This window comes from Callorhinus ursinus, unplaced genomic scaffold, assembly GCF_003265705.2.
Source record: "Callorhinus ursinus isolate GAN/ISIS: 27379988/994484 unplaced genomic scaffold, GSC_fseal_2.0 scaffold6, whole genome shotgun sequence".
Classification (NCBI taxonomy): domain Eukaryota; kingdom Metazoa; phylum Chordata; class Mammalia; order Carnivora; family Otariidae; genus Callorhinus; species Callorhinus ursinus.
This window is the reverse complement of record NW_027397068.1, coordinates 40,561,002-40,578,291: the sequence shown is the minus strand read 5'-3', so window position 1 is coordinate 40,578,291 and position 17,290 is coordinate 40,561,002. Positions and strand designations below refer to the sequence as shown.

General features: G+C 37.7%; 1 protein-coding gene across 3 annotated transcripts in view; it reads right to left on the bottom strand.

Annotated features, from left to right (window-relative positions):
- Window positions 1-17,290, bottom strand: part of CLVS2 (clavesin 2) — a 502,444-nt gene that overhangs the window by 442,395 nt on the left and 42,759 nt on the right. For all 3 annotated transcript variants that reach the window (XR_012378554.1, XM_025860820.2, XM_073893864.1), the window contains exons 3-4: window positions 13,419-13,529; window positions 7,012-7,232 (exon numbers count right to left, since the gene is read on the bottom strand). Coding sequence is in view for 2 of the 3 variants with exons in the window: in XM_025860820.2 (XP_025716605.1) it covers window positions 7,012-7,232; window positions 13,419-13,529 (332 nt within the window). In the remaining variant the exon portion in view is untranslated. The remainder of the gene's footprint in view (window positions 1-7,011; window positions 7,233-13,418; window positions 13,530-17,290) is intronic.

Genomic DNA, 17,290 nt, shown 5'->3' with positions numbered 1-17,290 from the left:
ATTATTACTTTTCTCATGGATGTGGATTATCTTCCCTACATCAAGGGATTTATGAACTGAGAATGCTGCACATTTCGAGAGGGACATGCTTACAGTGGGTTTTGTATCAAAGGGAGAAAACAATCCCCTTTGAGCTCTAAATAGAATAATGAGCAGCAAAGGACTCTAAATGCACCATAATAAGCTTAAGTTCTCTTCTTCACAATTGATCAGAAGTCTTTTTTTTGAGAGTGAGAATTTATAGTAGAGGACAGATGGATGATAACAGAACATCTCCAATTGGGAAATTAATACAATGAAATTATTGTTATGAGAAATGAAATAGAAATTATAGGAGTCTCAATTCCTATCTTAAAGAGCTCTATCATCTGCGCCTGGGTGACCCAATTGGTTAAGCCAGGACTCTTGATTTTGGCTCCAGGTCATGATCGCAGGGTGATGAAATAGAGCCCTGTGCTGGATTCCACGCTGGGTATGGAGCCTGCCTGAGATTCTGTCTCTCTCTCTCCCTCTCCCTCTGCCCCTCCCCCAGTTCAAGTACAAGCTCTCTTTCAAATAAATACAAATAAATAAATCTTTTAAAAAAGATCTCGATGAAACACATTCAACATGAATGTGCATTTTTTAACCATCATTTTTTATTTCCAATGACCACATTAGAAAAAAAATCAAAATTTGAGAATTTTTGTTAAATTTCCCACCACAACATCTGAATAAAATCAGTCTTACTCTGGAAAGTTTCATGAAACAATTTAAGACTTAAAAAAAAAAACCCTCTTATATAGGTAGTGGCACTTTCTGATTAGGAGAGCAAGTGATTTGGACTCCTTATACCCACTTTTGATAGTAGGTGGGAATTATATCTCAATTCATCATTAGGAAACAACATGAAACTGGGAAGGAGGAAAGTCAATGGAACATTCTACTGTTATGGCAGGAAACTGCTTTCTTAATAGCTATGGCATTAAAGAAGCAGCTGCCCTTTTAAAATTCTCCTCGGTAATGAATTTTCCCCCTGCTGCTGCATTCCAGCCAATTGGCTATTGCTGTGGCAATATGCCTCTTAGCAAACCTCATTAACTCTCAAAAAGAAAGACTATAAGCTAAAATACAACTGCACATGCTAATGAAAAAGAACAGCAATGGAACTAATTATCAAAGCAAAAATAATTATAGGATTAACTGATTAATTGACTCATTCATTTAAATAAACTTAAATTCGGTTCTAGAGAGGAAACACGAAACAAGGCAAGGACATTAAAACAGGAACGTTTTACTTCCTGAGTCATTTTCACTATTTTATCTCAATAATAGGTTATGTATGTCTCTATCAGAAAGGAGATCGACTACAGTTGAATTAGCAGATGAGTGAAAGTGAGCGAAAGAGAGAGAGAGAGAGAAGTTGAGGGAGGGAGAGAAGAAGGAGGAATAAAAGATTGTGTACCATTTTTAAATGCAATGATCATTTATCTTAGGAAAAATCATTTATTTCATGAATAAAATGCATTTTAACACAGCAGACAGTTGTACAAAACACTTAGGAATTAGACCTTTACCACCATTTTACTTAGGTTCAACTAAAGAAAATTGTTTCCCAAGAAAAATCCATGCTAAAATACAAAAAAAGTTCAGTTAATGTCCTGTACTGAAATATTAAGTTGACAACTGGTCCCCACTTAACTCCAAGTTCCATGAGCAGGGACTTCATCAGTTTCTCTCCTTTATAGTGAGCACAACGCATATCACAGAGTCTGTTACACAACTGAATCTAGATATCTTAATTCTACCCAAGAAATAGTTTCCATACTGAAAGAAGTTTGGTATTAGGTATTTAAAACCAAGAATAATAAAGATAAAGCAATTTATCCTATAAAAAAAGAAACTCTTAACAGAAAACATGTTTTAAAATTCTCACAAAGTTAGATTTATTCTATAAATGTTGATGCATATCCTATTAATATCAATCAGTACATACCAAACTCTTCAGGCAGCACAGAGTACACAATTTAAGCATTTGCAAAATATATATATATATATTTATATAATATTATATAAATATATATTTATATATTTATTTTTATATTTATATATTATATATTATATATGTAATATATAATATAATATTTATATAATATTATATAAATATATATTATAAATATATAAATATAAATATATTTATATAATATTTATATATTATTTATATATATTTTGTACACACACACACACACACGGGCACGCACACCCACACACAATCTTTTAAATCCTTATGTTCCTTGACTATTAAAAAAATGATTAGAGGGTATGGTGATTTTAACGAAATATTTTAAATTACAGTGCACTATCAACCTGTGATTAAATTCCTAGTTCACTTTTATCATGCATGACCAGTCTCAGAATTGTTGGATGATGAATACTGGCTCCATATGTAGAATAATTCCTCAATAAAACAAGCCAGGCAGAAATGATTTCTGATTAAGATTTTTTTTTTGTATTTAATTGTCCCAAATGTACTGTTATTTTAGTCCAGATTTTTTTTTTCTGTTTTATCTAAAACAACAGGGCTATTTGTACAGGACCACGACTTGTCAATGCATTGGTCTGCTTCTGCTGCAATAGAAGGAGTTGTTTATCATTAACTCACAGCATATCTGAGCGGTCTCCACATAGCCTCTGCTGTCTTTGCAATGAATAACTTATATTTTCTTTTCATGAAACCCAATCATTTAAGTTTAATTATTCAGGTATCATTTATTCATTCGTTGTGCATCCACAATATGGTGCTATACCTTTGTGTTTAAGAGGATAGATTTTTGGACAGAAGGGGATTCCGATTCCAGTTCTGCTATTTGCTGGCTCTTGTGACTAGGAGGAGACTATTTAAACTTCCTAGATTTTGTTCTTTTAACTGTAAGATGGAGAAAAATGACACCTACATCATACAGATACACTAAGTCTCAAATTCAATAATGCATGCATAAATCGCAGCACAAATTCTGGCAGATAGCAAATGGTAGCAGTTAGGGAGATGACTTACAGAATCCTAGGGCCTGTTTTCCAGTATTAGCCGTGCTACTTTGCCCCTATGTGCCATGTGGAAGTTACTTACCTTCTCTGTATCTGGGTCTCCTCACCAATGAAAGGGAGATAGCACTACCTGATTAGTTGTTTACAGAAGCAAAGGAGTCAACATATACAAAGCATTAGATGGAGTTTGACAGGTAAGAACAATAAATGTTGAATATTATTCAGTAAAATCGGAGCTCATATTACCATGGCAATGTTAATATTGCTGTTCACTGCACTATCCTAGGCACTATCCTAGGTACTAGAGATGTAAGGTAAAAGATGTTCCCCTAGTATAAGGCCCCACAATCGACAACTTTGTATCTTTTCACGTGACCATGCTATTCCTCCACAAATTAACACAGGAAAACAAAGTCTTCTTCCTACACATCTAGATAAATTCCCCCCGAAAGGAGGAAATATCTACAAGTCTCTGGTGAAGGAATGATTTTTTTTCCTCTCAACCTAACAATATTACAAAACTGGGGAAAAAAGTGGAGGAAAGGAGAGCAGGGGGGAACCTAGGAACAATTCTGTCCCATCCTTGATGGGGGGAGCTGCCACTCCCTGACACACAGAAGGTGAGAATCAAATGAAATAACTTTCTTAAGCTCATTCTTCACAAGTTTTCAGATAGAACCCTAAAAGCTTCGTAAGATACAAAACCTACACCAAACAAAGGATTTCTGAAATTCTAATCAATCCACGTCAGAAGCAAGAAACTCAGGGTTGGGGAGGTCAAAGTGCTGTGAGCCAAGTCTGCAGAGGACAGAATGGCCTAATTAATTGGAGAAGAAAATCAGGATCCAGAAAGACTTCAAAAGGTGGACAGACCGAGCCAAATCTAACAAGATAGTGTTAATCGATTAAAATTATCTGCTTAGAGGAAAAAGCTAAACACAGAAAGAGAGAATTATGAGGACATGGATCTATAAGTAAAGAATCTTCTAGTGCTAGGAAGCTCAATATGAATTAGCAATGTGCTGTGGCTACCTGAACCACAGCAACAGAGGCAACAACAGAAGCCAGTGAGGGCAAAGCTAGGGTTCTGGAACTTAGATGCAAGTAGTGATAGCAACAGATGTCACCTACTCAGTTCTGAACACTGGACTTAAAAGGGGCCACTGACAGACAGCAGAGCGCTCCTTCATTCACTCCACTAATCCCCAGTGGGCACCCTTTGTGTTTCAGGCCCTACTCCAGGCACTGGAGATTCAGAAAATGGGATAGACAAAGTCATTGAAGTCTTCATGAAGCCTAAATTTGGGGAGGGAACATAACGTTAAATAAAATGAGTCATTTGGCAGGCAGAAAATAAAAGAGGTGACTGATAGGGAGTGACCAGAATAAGGAGGAAGTAGAGATTAAGACTTAATGGTTGACCTCTGAAACAAATAATGCAATATATGTTAAGAAAAAAAAGAAGAAGAAGATAGCAGGAGGGGAAGAATGAAGGGGGGTAAATCGGAGGGGGAGACCAACCATGAGAGACGATGGACTCTGAAAAACAAACTGAGGGTTCTAGAGGGGAGGGGGGTGGGGGGATGGGTTAGCCTGGTGATGGGTATTAAAGAGGGCACGTTCTGCAGGGAGCACTGGGTGTTATGCACAAACAATGAATCATGGAACACTACATCAAAAACTAATGATGTAATGTATGGTGATTAACATAACAATAAAAATTTTTAAAAAAAGACCTAATGGTTGATAAAGACTTAACCACTCTCTTAGGGAGGTGACCTTGGATTGGGAGATGCAGGAAAAGAGCATCCTATGCAGCCGTGACACGTGGAAAGGCCTTTAGAGAGGAACAAGCTGGAGAGGGAGGCTGCAGGAGCAGAATGAAGGATATTATGGCTGAAAGACAAGGGAGGAAAGAGATGGTGGGATACACTTAGAAGGGTGTGGGGGCAGGATCAGATCATATAGCACTTTGTAAGCCATGTTACAGAATTAATTTTATTCACTGTATGATCAGCAGTCATTAAAAAATTTAAAGCAGAGAAGTGAAATGATCTGACTTAGATTTTAAAAGATGTTTTAGATTGCCATGTGGATAATATATGTGGGCCAGGGGAGCAGGGTGGGGGTAGAGGCAAATACCCAGGTAGAAGTTTGGGAGGAGTGTGGGCATGCAGACTGCAGGTGATAGGATACAGCCAGGATGTGGAGGATATGGAGAGATACGTGCTCTGAGGAAGGAACCACGTTAGCAAACACATCACAGAAGTGGTTGAAGGACATAAGCATTGTTAGCTGGTAAAGGCAAAAACCAGGGATCACCAGTGATAGCGGTTTCCAAATCCTCATGTAGCTCAGTTCCAGAGTGACAGCCTACGTTCTATCTCAGAGGGTAGACAAGGAAGGCTTACGTCAGCAACACATTAGACTCTATACCTCATGGATTGGAACCCCAGTCCACTACACATAGACTATGTGACTTTGAGGATACAACATCTGTTTAACAGGGTTGCTGTGAGGATAAAATAAATTAATGTTACGAAAAAGATACCTAGATAGGGCCTGACTCATGATAAGTACATAGTAAATGGCAAATTCTAACAACAACTAGGATTATTATTTTTATTAGAAGGAAGTTATTCTGGGGCACCTGGTGGCTCAGTCGGCTAAGCATCCGCTTTCGGCTCAGGTCATGATCCTAGGGTCCTGGGATCAAGTCCCACATTGGGCTCCTTGCTCGGTGGGGAGCCTGCTTCTCCCTCTGCCCCTCCCCCTGCTTATTGATTGGTGGAGAAATTAAAGCTGGAGATGTCTCCAGCCTTTCCCTTCTCTCCAAGGCATCGTGGAGCAGCCTGGGGAGAGGAGGACATCACATACACCAACAACAGTAGCAACGACAGCAGCAGCTGCACGAGGAGGCCCACTCTGAGAACAGCGGCGCCCCAGCATGAACACAACTGTGACCAAAGGACCCTTGGTTTTCATCAGAGAAAGATGCAAGATAGTGTGAGGGATGACAGGGGCGATGCCTTGGTCCTCCCTGAGCCAGGTGAAAAGAGACTTGCAGGGGCTGTGGTTCTTATATTTCTGTGATGGGAAATGAACAGAGAAATAATATTCGTTACTATTATCCAAGTGAACTCTGGGTTTCTATGGCCTGGGGGAGCCTGAGAATTAGGTATCTTCTGGGTTGCTACAGAATGCAAAGTCAGAGGCAGCTATACATTTGGGCATGTTCAGCAACTCCCCTGCCCTCCATCACCACTAAGCTGTGGCTGGATGTGTGTATGTTCACAGTGAATCCAAAACACCTAGGGAAGTGCCTATTACAGAGTATGTGTTCAATAAACCTGCATTGACTGAAAGAAAACAGGCATAAAAGTACCACGAGAGTCAAAGCAAGGAATCAGAACATCACTCAAAAATGAACTTTATAGAGAGTAAAGCTGTAGGAAAATAGAATGTTTTGCCTCAGGAATGGCTAGACCTTTAAATCAGAAACAGAGCAGAGATACTAAAAAGAGAATATAAGTTTGAAATGTGTGTGCATGTGTGTGTGTGTGTGTGTGTGTGTGTGTGTGTGTTTGCCATGGATCCCTTTCTTCAAATGAAATCTTATACAAAAGTCTAGGAAAATGCTTGGATAGAAGGAGAGTTGTTCTCGTTGTGGAGATGGGCACTGTTCCCACCCCACCTGCTAGGCCTAAGGTACTCCCCCAGAACTCTGAGGGTACAGTTTGAAAAACCACTGGATTCAGTGATCCCTAACAGCCTTGTTAGACTGTCTGTGAACATGGAACAAAACTGAGTTGACACTGCCTTGAATGACTTTATCTTTGACTCAGAATTCCTAGACGTCTAATCATGGGGGCATAAAAGGATTTAAAATCCCACTGAATATATACTCCCCAAAAGTATAAACCCAGGAGTTCACTTGGGGCATTCCCACACTGGCTACAGCCCACTTCCCAGCCACCTCCAGCATACCTCTTCATGGACTTGGGGGAGAGTTCCTTTTCCACCTCCTTCATGGGCATGGTGTAGGAATCTACATTGTATTCACTGTCATCATCATACTCGTGGTCTAACAGTGTTCTTGCCCATGTTCCCATGTCATAAGGGGGCAGCATTCCTCCAAACTCAGAAGGCAGGATCTCGGGATGAATTAGTTGATGTAGACTGTTCAGGTTGTTACCATGCAGAAATATCTACAAATGCAAGAAAAGGGTGAGGAGAAACACACACAGGAGAATAAATACCATCCAAATGCTAGGAGAAGGGAGTGAGGCTAGGAAAAGCAAAAACAAGAGTTTTCCAAGTCTGTTAAAATAGTTAAATCCTTCATCCACTCTGTGAAACATACAGGGATGGTACTGTTATTCTAATATTTCATATAAAAATCCTGAGGCATAGGCATCTTAAGTAGTTTCTAGAAAGTCAGATAGTGGTTGCCTTAAAGAGCTGGAACCTGAAATTTGGTTTCCTACTTTATAGTTGAGGACATGAGCAGAATCCAATGGGCATGTTGATCTGTACATCATCTTGATGTTAGTTGTGCAAAGCTAATGATGTGCATAACGAATGCTGTTAAAATAGACCATTCTCATAAGGGACTCATCAACTATAGAGCCCATCCAAGTTATTAAGCCCAAAAGCTGTTACCAGTATGGCTTTCTCTTTTATCATCAATAAAAATAAGAATACTGTAACCACTAAATTACTGCTTCATAATGCAAAGTGTGTGATGTAAATAAAAGTAGATTAGCATCATCATAATGAAAGGATGAGTGAAAGTTCACATCCCAAAGGACTTATATTCTATAATGTTGCCAGTATCTTCTCTACTAGAGGTCTCCATGCTTATTGTTCAAATAAAAATGCAATAATGGAGTGAAAATGTAAAGCTGTATGTATACATTAATAATTGGTATTACCTAGAGCTTTTTTTTTTAAACTAAAAAATTATTGGGGCACCTGGGTAGCTCAGTCAGTTGAGCGTTGGACCTTTGGCTCAGGTCGTGATCTCAAGGTTGTGTGGTTGAGCCACACATCGGGGTCCTCGCTCAGCCTGGAGTCTGCTTGGCATTCACTCTCTCCATCTCCCTCTGCCTCTCCCCCTGCTCTCTCTCTCTCTCTTTCTCTTTCTCTCTCATAAATAAGTAAATCTTTTTTTCTTACTTTTTTATTAACATATAATGTATTGTTTGTTTCAGCGGTACAGGTCTGTGATTCATCAGTCTTACCAATTCACAATAAATAAATCTTTAAGCTGAAAAATTACTCAAGGTACATACTCAAGATTTGTTTCTCCATAAATTACTATCTCTTTTCTTTCATTTCAATCTCAAAACTGTAGATCGGTCTTCTCTGAAAAAGCATTCGTGTCATCTCATATAATTTATATAATATTTGTTTAAGGATTATAGTTTATAAGTAACTTAGAAATAGTCACTCATGGTTTCTAAGTGACTCATACTTCAGGTTTATGATGAACAGGCTAACATAATTACCTTTGCTTTCTGTAATTTTAGAGTCCACTGAAGTAAATATATTGGAAAACAAAGAAAAACTAGACTACAACATCCAACAAAATGATGGGGATGAGAATTATAAATCAACAAGTAATTTCAACAGATTATGGACCAGTAAAAACAGATGAGAGCAGGTCACTGGCCAAAATAGGCAGAGCAAACGGCTGCCTGAAATACTTGATACGGAGCCTACAGAGGTGGAAGATGACATCTGCTCCAAAGCACATTAGGTTAATTGCAAACTTTACACTTCCCAACTCCTCTTTGCAGAGCACAACAGCCCCCCTACCACACACACACACACACACAAACACACACACACACACTTAGGTTCTTCTCATAAGAAATCAAAATAATTTGGGGGGAAGTTAAGTTCGAGCACCTGAAATTCTTATTTTGTTAGTTATACAATCTTATTTCATTAGATGTTTCTTCATGTAAGAAATCTCTTCAAGTCATGCATGAGTTATCTTAATAAATCCTTAGAGAAGTCAATGAAATCCTAGCACACTACTTCCTCTCTCTTTGCTAACATTCTGTTACATCCTCCCTCAACATCACTTTCAGCTTTGGCCTTATTTCCTCTTTCACTGAAAAAATAGGGCAACCAGATGAGACCCACCCACCAGCATCTGTGTCCCTATACTTTGCCTCTGAGCCTAGTACAATGGAAAGATAAACTCTACAAAGTCCATCCGCTTTCAAACAGAGGCACAAAACCTCTCTTGGCCAGACTTCTACTTCCAGTTATTAACCTATTTCTCCCCTTCCCTTTGTTACAAAACTCATCAAAGGAGTTGTTTCACTGTCCAAATTCTCTAGTCCCATTTTTCCTGGGGGATGGGAAGAGAGGTGGGTTGTTTGTCCTCTGATGGGAAAGATCTCCCAGACAGAGGAAATTTGATGATGTGAGAAAGACAGAAGAGAATTGCTTATATATATATGCAATATAACTGAGTAGAGGAGAGAGGATGGCTTCTAATGCACAGGTGGAGAGGTTGGCCTTTGTAGAGTTTATCTTTCCATTGTACTAGGCTCAGAGGCAAAGCATAGGGACAAATCCAGGCTTTGCTTCCCACTATCGCATGAAGATGGTTCTCGTCAGGCTCCTTCTCATTGCTAAACTCAATGTCCAATTCTCAGCCCTTATTTTTCTTCAACTCTCAGTAGCATTGGATATAAATGACTCTCGTCATTGCAACATTTATTCCCAGCATCTCTTGATTTTCTCCTACTTTGACAGATGCTTCTTTTCAGTCTCTTTTGATTATTCCCCATCACCCCAACATCTTAATGTCACAGAGCTCCAGGCTTCAGTTCTTGGATTGATTCTCTTCTCTAAGTACACTTACTCCTTGGTGATTTCATTCAGTCTAGGGCCCTAAATATCGTTCACACATTGAACATAGATATATTGCATCCAGACCATTCCTTTGAGCTTCAGATTGCTATGTCCCCTCCCCAGTTGACATCTCCACTTAAGAAGTCAATGGGCACCTCATATGTCCAAAACTGAACTCACAGCTTTCTTCCCCAAATCAGCTCCTCCCTGTTTTTAATGTCAGTTAGTGGTATGACTGCTTCTAGTTCCTCAGGCTAAAACCGTCGACTCATCCTTAATTCCTCTCTAAGTTGTCAGTAAATCCTTTTGGTTCTTCATTCAAAATATATCACAAATCTGAACATCTGACCAATTCTGCCCCTACAACCCCAAGTTAAACTACCAGCATCCTTCAAGCTATATTATTGCACTAACCTCCTAATTGCTCTCCCCTCTTTCACTCTTGCAACCTACACTCTGTTCTCGACACAGCAGCCAGAATGACCATGTCACAACGTCAGTCAGATCATGTTATTCTGCTCACAATTCCCGCTGACTTCTCCTTTCTCTTAGAATAAATCCTGTAAGGCCCTCCATAAACTCCTTCTTCGAACACATATACTACTTCCTCGCTGCTGAAACACACCATGTACACATTTGTCTCAGGACATTTGCAGTGGATGTTTCTTCTGTCTTCCACCATTTCATGCAAGAAATCTTGTCCTTGTGGGCTCCCTTGCCTCAGAGTACCTTACTATTCTAAGAGTTAGCCTAAATAATACTTTTACTTTACCTCCCTACACTGTGCCATTAAAGAGGTTATGGTAGGTGACCTGAGTGGAAGGGAGAAAAGTGAAATACGTTTGGGAATTAGCAAGGAATAGAAGAGAGAGTCCCCCATACTGAGGAACAGGTAGAAAGTTGCACCAATCAGTATGGAAGCCTGTTTCCTGTCAGCTCTTGGGAGTGGCAAGACCACAACCCTGGAATAGCTGAAGAGTGCATGGAGGTTGAATCCTAGGCATTGGGTTCCAGCTTTAGTGAAGAAGCTATTTTTCTTTTTCACAGACAACTTAGGAGCAGAAGGAGACCTTAATTCAAGGAACTAATACTGGCTTGAATAATGAGGATGTCAGAAGTAGCCATCCTGGATGGAAAATTTCATTCCGCATGAAAGATTCCAGACATTGATGAGATTTTGAGAAGGGACACCCCTACCACCTAGGGTTGCTATTCCCATTGGTCGGTATGTTGGAGACTCAAAGTCAGATTTCATTTAATTAAAAAAAAAAAAACCAAAGAACAAGGAGTTTTCTTTTTGTGACAAAAGATGCACAATTATTCTTTGGGTTTTCTTTTGCCAGTTTTTCAGAGCACAGATTTATAACATCTAAGGTATACAGTGTTTGAGTAATATTATGATGCTGAATCACTTGGAATACCCATAAAGAAATATAATAGCTTTGCACGTTATATTGATTATATAAGTAGAAATCAGAAGTGTTTTAACCTATAACTGTTTTCTCTTATGAAGATTTACAAGTCATATAGTTTTAATTAAAATGGTAAAGCTCAGATATCTCACTTCCATCTAGAATAATGTTAGCCATGAATTTTTCCAGGCATTGTCAAAATTATTCAATTCAATCAAATAACCCCAAACCTGGAGCTTGGGGTTAGACTTGATCCTCCTTAGTCTTTTTCAACAGAGCAGTACATTGTGCTCAGAACAAATCACCCCTGTATTCAGTCTTTCAAGTATTTCTCATTTCACTCTGACTGAAAGCCCAGACCCTTGCAATGGAATACAAGACCCCCTATGATGTGGCATACCATATTCCCTTCCATCCCATCGTCTGCTACCCTCCTCAGTAGCTCATTCTGCTCCAGCTTTCTGTGCCTTCTTGCTGTTTGCCAACTAACCCTAACCTGAGGACCTTTGTCTTTGCTATGCCCTCTGTCTGGAACCCTCTTCCCAATAAACCCACATATTCAGCTCTACTACCTCCTAGCTGTGATTTAGAGCAATTTGCTTGACCTTCGGTGCCTCATTTTCCCATTTATAGAAGGAGAAAAATAACAATGCTTCCGCTAGAGCCATCCTTGTAAGGATTAAATGAGTTAACATATGTAAAGTACTTAGAACAGCATGTGGCCTAGAGTGAATACTACAGAAGCATTCACTAGTATAATATGTACTAAAAGCCCCAGCAGGTGTTTTGGATCACCTGATCACCTCTTCATAAAACAAAATTTGAAAGTGTTATTTGTGAAGCACATCAATACATTTTTTTCTGAATTCTAACATGTAAATTAATTTGATTCTCACTGGTAGAAACAATTCTTGATATAAATTGTAATTGTTTACAGAAAGCTTCCTCCTATACTACCGGAACATCTTCAACAAATTCATATTCAGAAGACCTTCTGTTCAATGTTTGATACAAACACATACTTAACAATTACCTGTCCTCTATGCTCACAATGAGGTTTCTACAACACGGCTCAGAAATACCTGAAGTGCTTTCTCATTCATTGAGAAACATGGAAAATTACCTTCAATACACATTTAGAAGTAAAGTATATTTTACTCTGGAACTAATCATCTGAAAATTGGTCACAGCACAGTGGTAAAAATAGCTCTAAATCTGGAGATATTTGGATTCATATATTAGCTCTACAACTCTACAGCTGTGTAAATGAGTAAGCAAGTTACTTAACCATCTTAAGACTTAGTTTTCTCAGCTCTGAAATAGGAGATAAGGCTTACTAAATTTATGCTTCAGAGTCTTTTGGAGGATAAAATGAAATAAGGGGCATTAAAATGCATTTTAAAATCTATACTATTAATAATAACAATAAATGTGTTCAGCATTTACCATGTACCATGCACTGTGCTAAATACTTTATATAAATTGTCTTATTCACAGAAAAAGATGAATGATTATTTTGTTGTATGTACTTTGAATATCCTCATTGTTAGATGAAAATCGGTCTTAGAACTCGTAACTCACCATTTAAAGAAATATTAATATTTCTACACATCAGCATTCTTTCTGAAATGTGTGACTGATCATGACAATCACTACAAAATTATATTAGATATCACAAAATTCACTATATTCAATGTGATACATATTGTGAAATAACTTTCATATGTCAACTTATAAAGTTATAACTTTTCTCTAGATCTTACTTGAAATTAAGTGAAATTACATCTACTAGAAATAACAATCTAGCAACATGGCACAATTTTTTTTTTTGCTTTTAAACTGAGGCTTTAATATATAATGAATGTAATGAAGTGTTCTCCCAATTTGTGGGAAAGTGCACTAGCAGGCTTTTAAGTATTTCTTTCATACATACATTGATCAGAATTATTCATAAGGTCTTCAAGAATTTTTAAATGTCTTGTATGTTGAACACTTATATGCAATGTAGAGGCACATTTGACCACAGCCAATATTAGATACACGTTATGCAGCATAATTCATTGAATGTGGGAGGAGAAAGAGTATAAAAAAAAAGAAACAAACAGATACCCTTTTCCGAGTCTTCTCCTTTAGGAAAGGCCGGATCACGGTGTACAGGGCATGGATATACCATGGTTGATTGACAAAATGAATTCCTCCAAATCGTGCTGGGAAACTATCCTAGAGGAACACAGAGTGGGGAGAAAATCAACACATGCTTTAGTATATTGAGAAGGCTTGAGGAAAGTCATATGGTATATAAATGTTATTCCACACACTTAAATGAGATGATTTGTATAGTTAAAATGAATAAGAAGGAAGAAACTTACTGCATGAAACATTGTAACTTTCAGGCCTAAACTGAGCAATATGTAATAAAGCAAATCCTTCTCAAGCAGTTTGTTGATAAGAACCCTAGCATTTTTAGGAAGTGCCGTATTTTAAGCCTACAAACTGGTAACAGTCATTATAGGCCAAGAAACAGAAGTAAAAGATATTAGGAATTTGTCAAATACTGAATCTATGTTAGGTAAGTGTTTTATTTAAATTATTTCTGTTAAAGTGTATTTAAATTAATTTTTTTTAATTTCACTATAGTCATCTACATTGTGAGCACTGTCATATATCAAAACTCACTTTATTCTACCTTGTTTTATCGACTTCATTATAAACATTCTCCTTCCCTTATTTCAGCCATAAAAAAGGGGGGGAGGGAAACACGCATAAGCAAAATAGGAACTTAATGTTGTAGTGTAAGAAAAGTGGGGATGCATTTTGCTAGGTTAAATTAAGTCAAAACCCTCTGAGTGAACCCCACAGGAAGAAAACAGGCCTATCGTAAAGCCAGCCTCCTCTTCAGCAAGAACTCACTTGTGTAAGGTTTGCATCTGAAGTGATGTAGAGAGGTGTTTTCTTCCTGTCTGTGATTAAACAGGTGCATCCCACTTCACTCCGTAATATGAAGGAAATCCTTAAACTGAATGAATTGCAACATCTGACATCACTTGAATACGCTATGGATTACACATAAGTAGACTGATTCTTGCTACTAGTTCAAAATCCCACACTGAACTGACTACAAAAGTCTCATTAAAAAAAAAACCAACTATACCACTAGAAGTGTCTCTCAAGAGGTATCAGAATAACTGGCATTCTTCTGGGTTCTATTTAGAACATGAATGGGAACAAAGGAAAAGTAAAGGAACTGAAATAATCACAGATGCATTTTTTTAAATTTAAACTTTTTCTTATATAAGATTGTCTAATCAAAAACATGCACAGCATGACCCCATTAAAATGTTTTAGTTTTGGGGGGACACTCGGGAGCATTAATAATTAATTCATGGTTTTCTGTGTTGATCTTCAGAGCCAATAAGCACTTTTTTTTACAAAACAATTTCTATCTCTGAGAGTAACACACCATAAAAAGACAACAGTACTTAAAAAAATAAATAAATAAATTAGAATAACAGTAAAATATGTCTCCTTTTATGTCAGTGCCTTACTTCTTTTATAAACAAGTACTTTTCATTCAAGAAGTTATTAGAATAATAGAAATGAATCAGATAGAAATGCAGACATAGTATTTTTTAAGTCATGACATTTTTATAGATAAAAAGAAAATAAAGTATATACAATAAAGAGAATGCTAAGATAAACATCCGTGTGCCCTCCACTCAGCTGGAGGAATAGAACATGATTGGTAACCTTAGAGTTCCCTGTATTCATGTTCTCTGACCCTCTCCCACATTTTAAAATTTCATGTTGTAATTCTCTTGCTTTTATTTTATAAATATTATAAATATTATATTTTGCTTGCTATTTCTTTTCTAATTTTGTATGTTTTGTTTATTTTTATATTTTATACTTTATTTATTTTTATATTTTTTATACTGTTGGGTTTTCTAAGCACTTAAAGTTTATAAATATGTCACCAAAGTGAATATATTCATCTGTTGTCACATTACATTGTTTCTGAGGTTCCTCATATTTGAGTTTTACACATGTGCAGTTGTAGTTCATTGTCACAGCTGTATAGACTACTATTGTACGGTACATCATAATTTATTTTCTCTTGTCAGTGCATATTGTTTTCCAAATATTTTGTCTGTTTTGCCATCACCAGCCCTGCTGCTCTGCAGACTTCATGCTTGGACATGTCTCTCGGGCATGTTCAAGGGTATGTGTGGGGCATATCGCTAAAGTGTTACTGTTGAGTCAGAGAGTGTACATTCTTCAACTTGACAATTGGTAACAGCAATTATATCAATTTATATGCCTCCTTCCCCCAGCAATAAGGAAAGTTCTAGCTCTTCCACATACTGCACTCGGTATTGTCAATCTGTTTCATTTTTGCCAATTTATGGTTTTTGAGACAGATTTTCATGTAGCTTTAATTCCCTAGTTACTTGATCTTTCCTTCTTTTAATTCCATCATTAATAACATTATTTAATAATATAACCATTTAATACATAGGTATTTTGTTTCTTAGTCCTTGAGCACTTGAATCTGGTTACTGTCTCTGCTAATCTTGTTTACGCTACCTTGTTTATGGTGAACTCATATTTGGCAAATATTAATCACTGGGAATCCTGAAGAAGCTGATTTGAGGATGCCTTTTTCCAGATAAGGTCTGTATCAGCTCCTACTAGCTCCTACTCCTACACCTACCAGCTATCAACCTGGTTTGGCTTTAATTTCCCATTTGAGGATTTCTCTGATTGTACAGTGAGTATTCAAATCTCAAACTCATATGAGACAATTATGGTCTCAGATTATCAGAGACTATTACCATTATTATTAATACCAATATTGTTATTACTATTATTTTTCCGCCTACTTTTTGGAGAGGTAGAGAGGTTTATTTAAAGGTTTCCTAGCCAGCAGGGATTTTCCTAGAACAAACCTTCCCTAAAGGTGTAGCACCTGGATGAATGCGTCTCACATTTAGTCCCCCATTTGTCCTCAGTGTACACAAACCTGGTCTCGGCTTCTGCCCACCCCAGGCCCTCTAAAGCCATAGGTTTCCCCAGTCAACATTTGCCTCCAGAACCCCCTAGACTTCACTTATTCTCCTGTTTTCTGTTTTGTTTTGTTTTTCCAGAAGGCTTTGTGTTCTTGCTTCATGGTTCAGGGGTGGGTGAGGAGTGGTGACTTCTCTCACATTCCCTAGAGTTCAGCAAAGAATCGGAAAATATTTTTGCTATGATTTATCTAACACTTCTGTGTTTCATGTCAGGAAGATCTTCAAGAATTTTTAACCTACTGCACTACCTAAAGCAGAACCATTTAGAATGCTTTTAAAACAGACTCCCGAAAGGGCATTTAATCTCTAGAACAAAACTGAATAAACATCAGCTACCAAGTTGTGAAGCTAAATGTCTTAGCTCAGTGATTTTTAAACTGACAATCACATGGAGGCCATGTATCTTCTATTAAAAAATGAATATGCAGACATACACACAAAACTTACATGAGTTCATGGGCTTTCTTAGATATATCTCTAAGTAAAGAAGGACTTGATCAGCACCAAGTCACAGTTGAGACAGGAGGAAAGAGAAGGGGAAACACTGACTTGGCAGTGAAGTTCATCTAGGTTAAAATTCGGATTCAGGGCCACCTCTCAGGCATCAAAGTCCAAAACAAGGACAATATAATCCTTGATTCCTTCCTTCTCCTCACTGTGATGCCCATGTTTCCTTCTTTTCTCTTCTCCTTGTGGTATTACAATGCCTTGCATGTTATGCCTTCCGTAGCTGTCCTCCAGTCCTTGCATATTCTGTTTCAGCTTTTTGTTCGGTGTTCTTTGTTTTTGCTTTTCAGTTTTGGAGGTTTCTATTGATATATTCTCAAGCTCAGAGATTCTTTCTTTAGTCATGTCCAGTCTACTAGTAAGTCCATCATAGGCATTCATTTCTGTTACAGTGTTTCTGATCTCTAG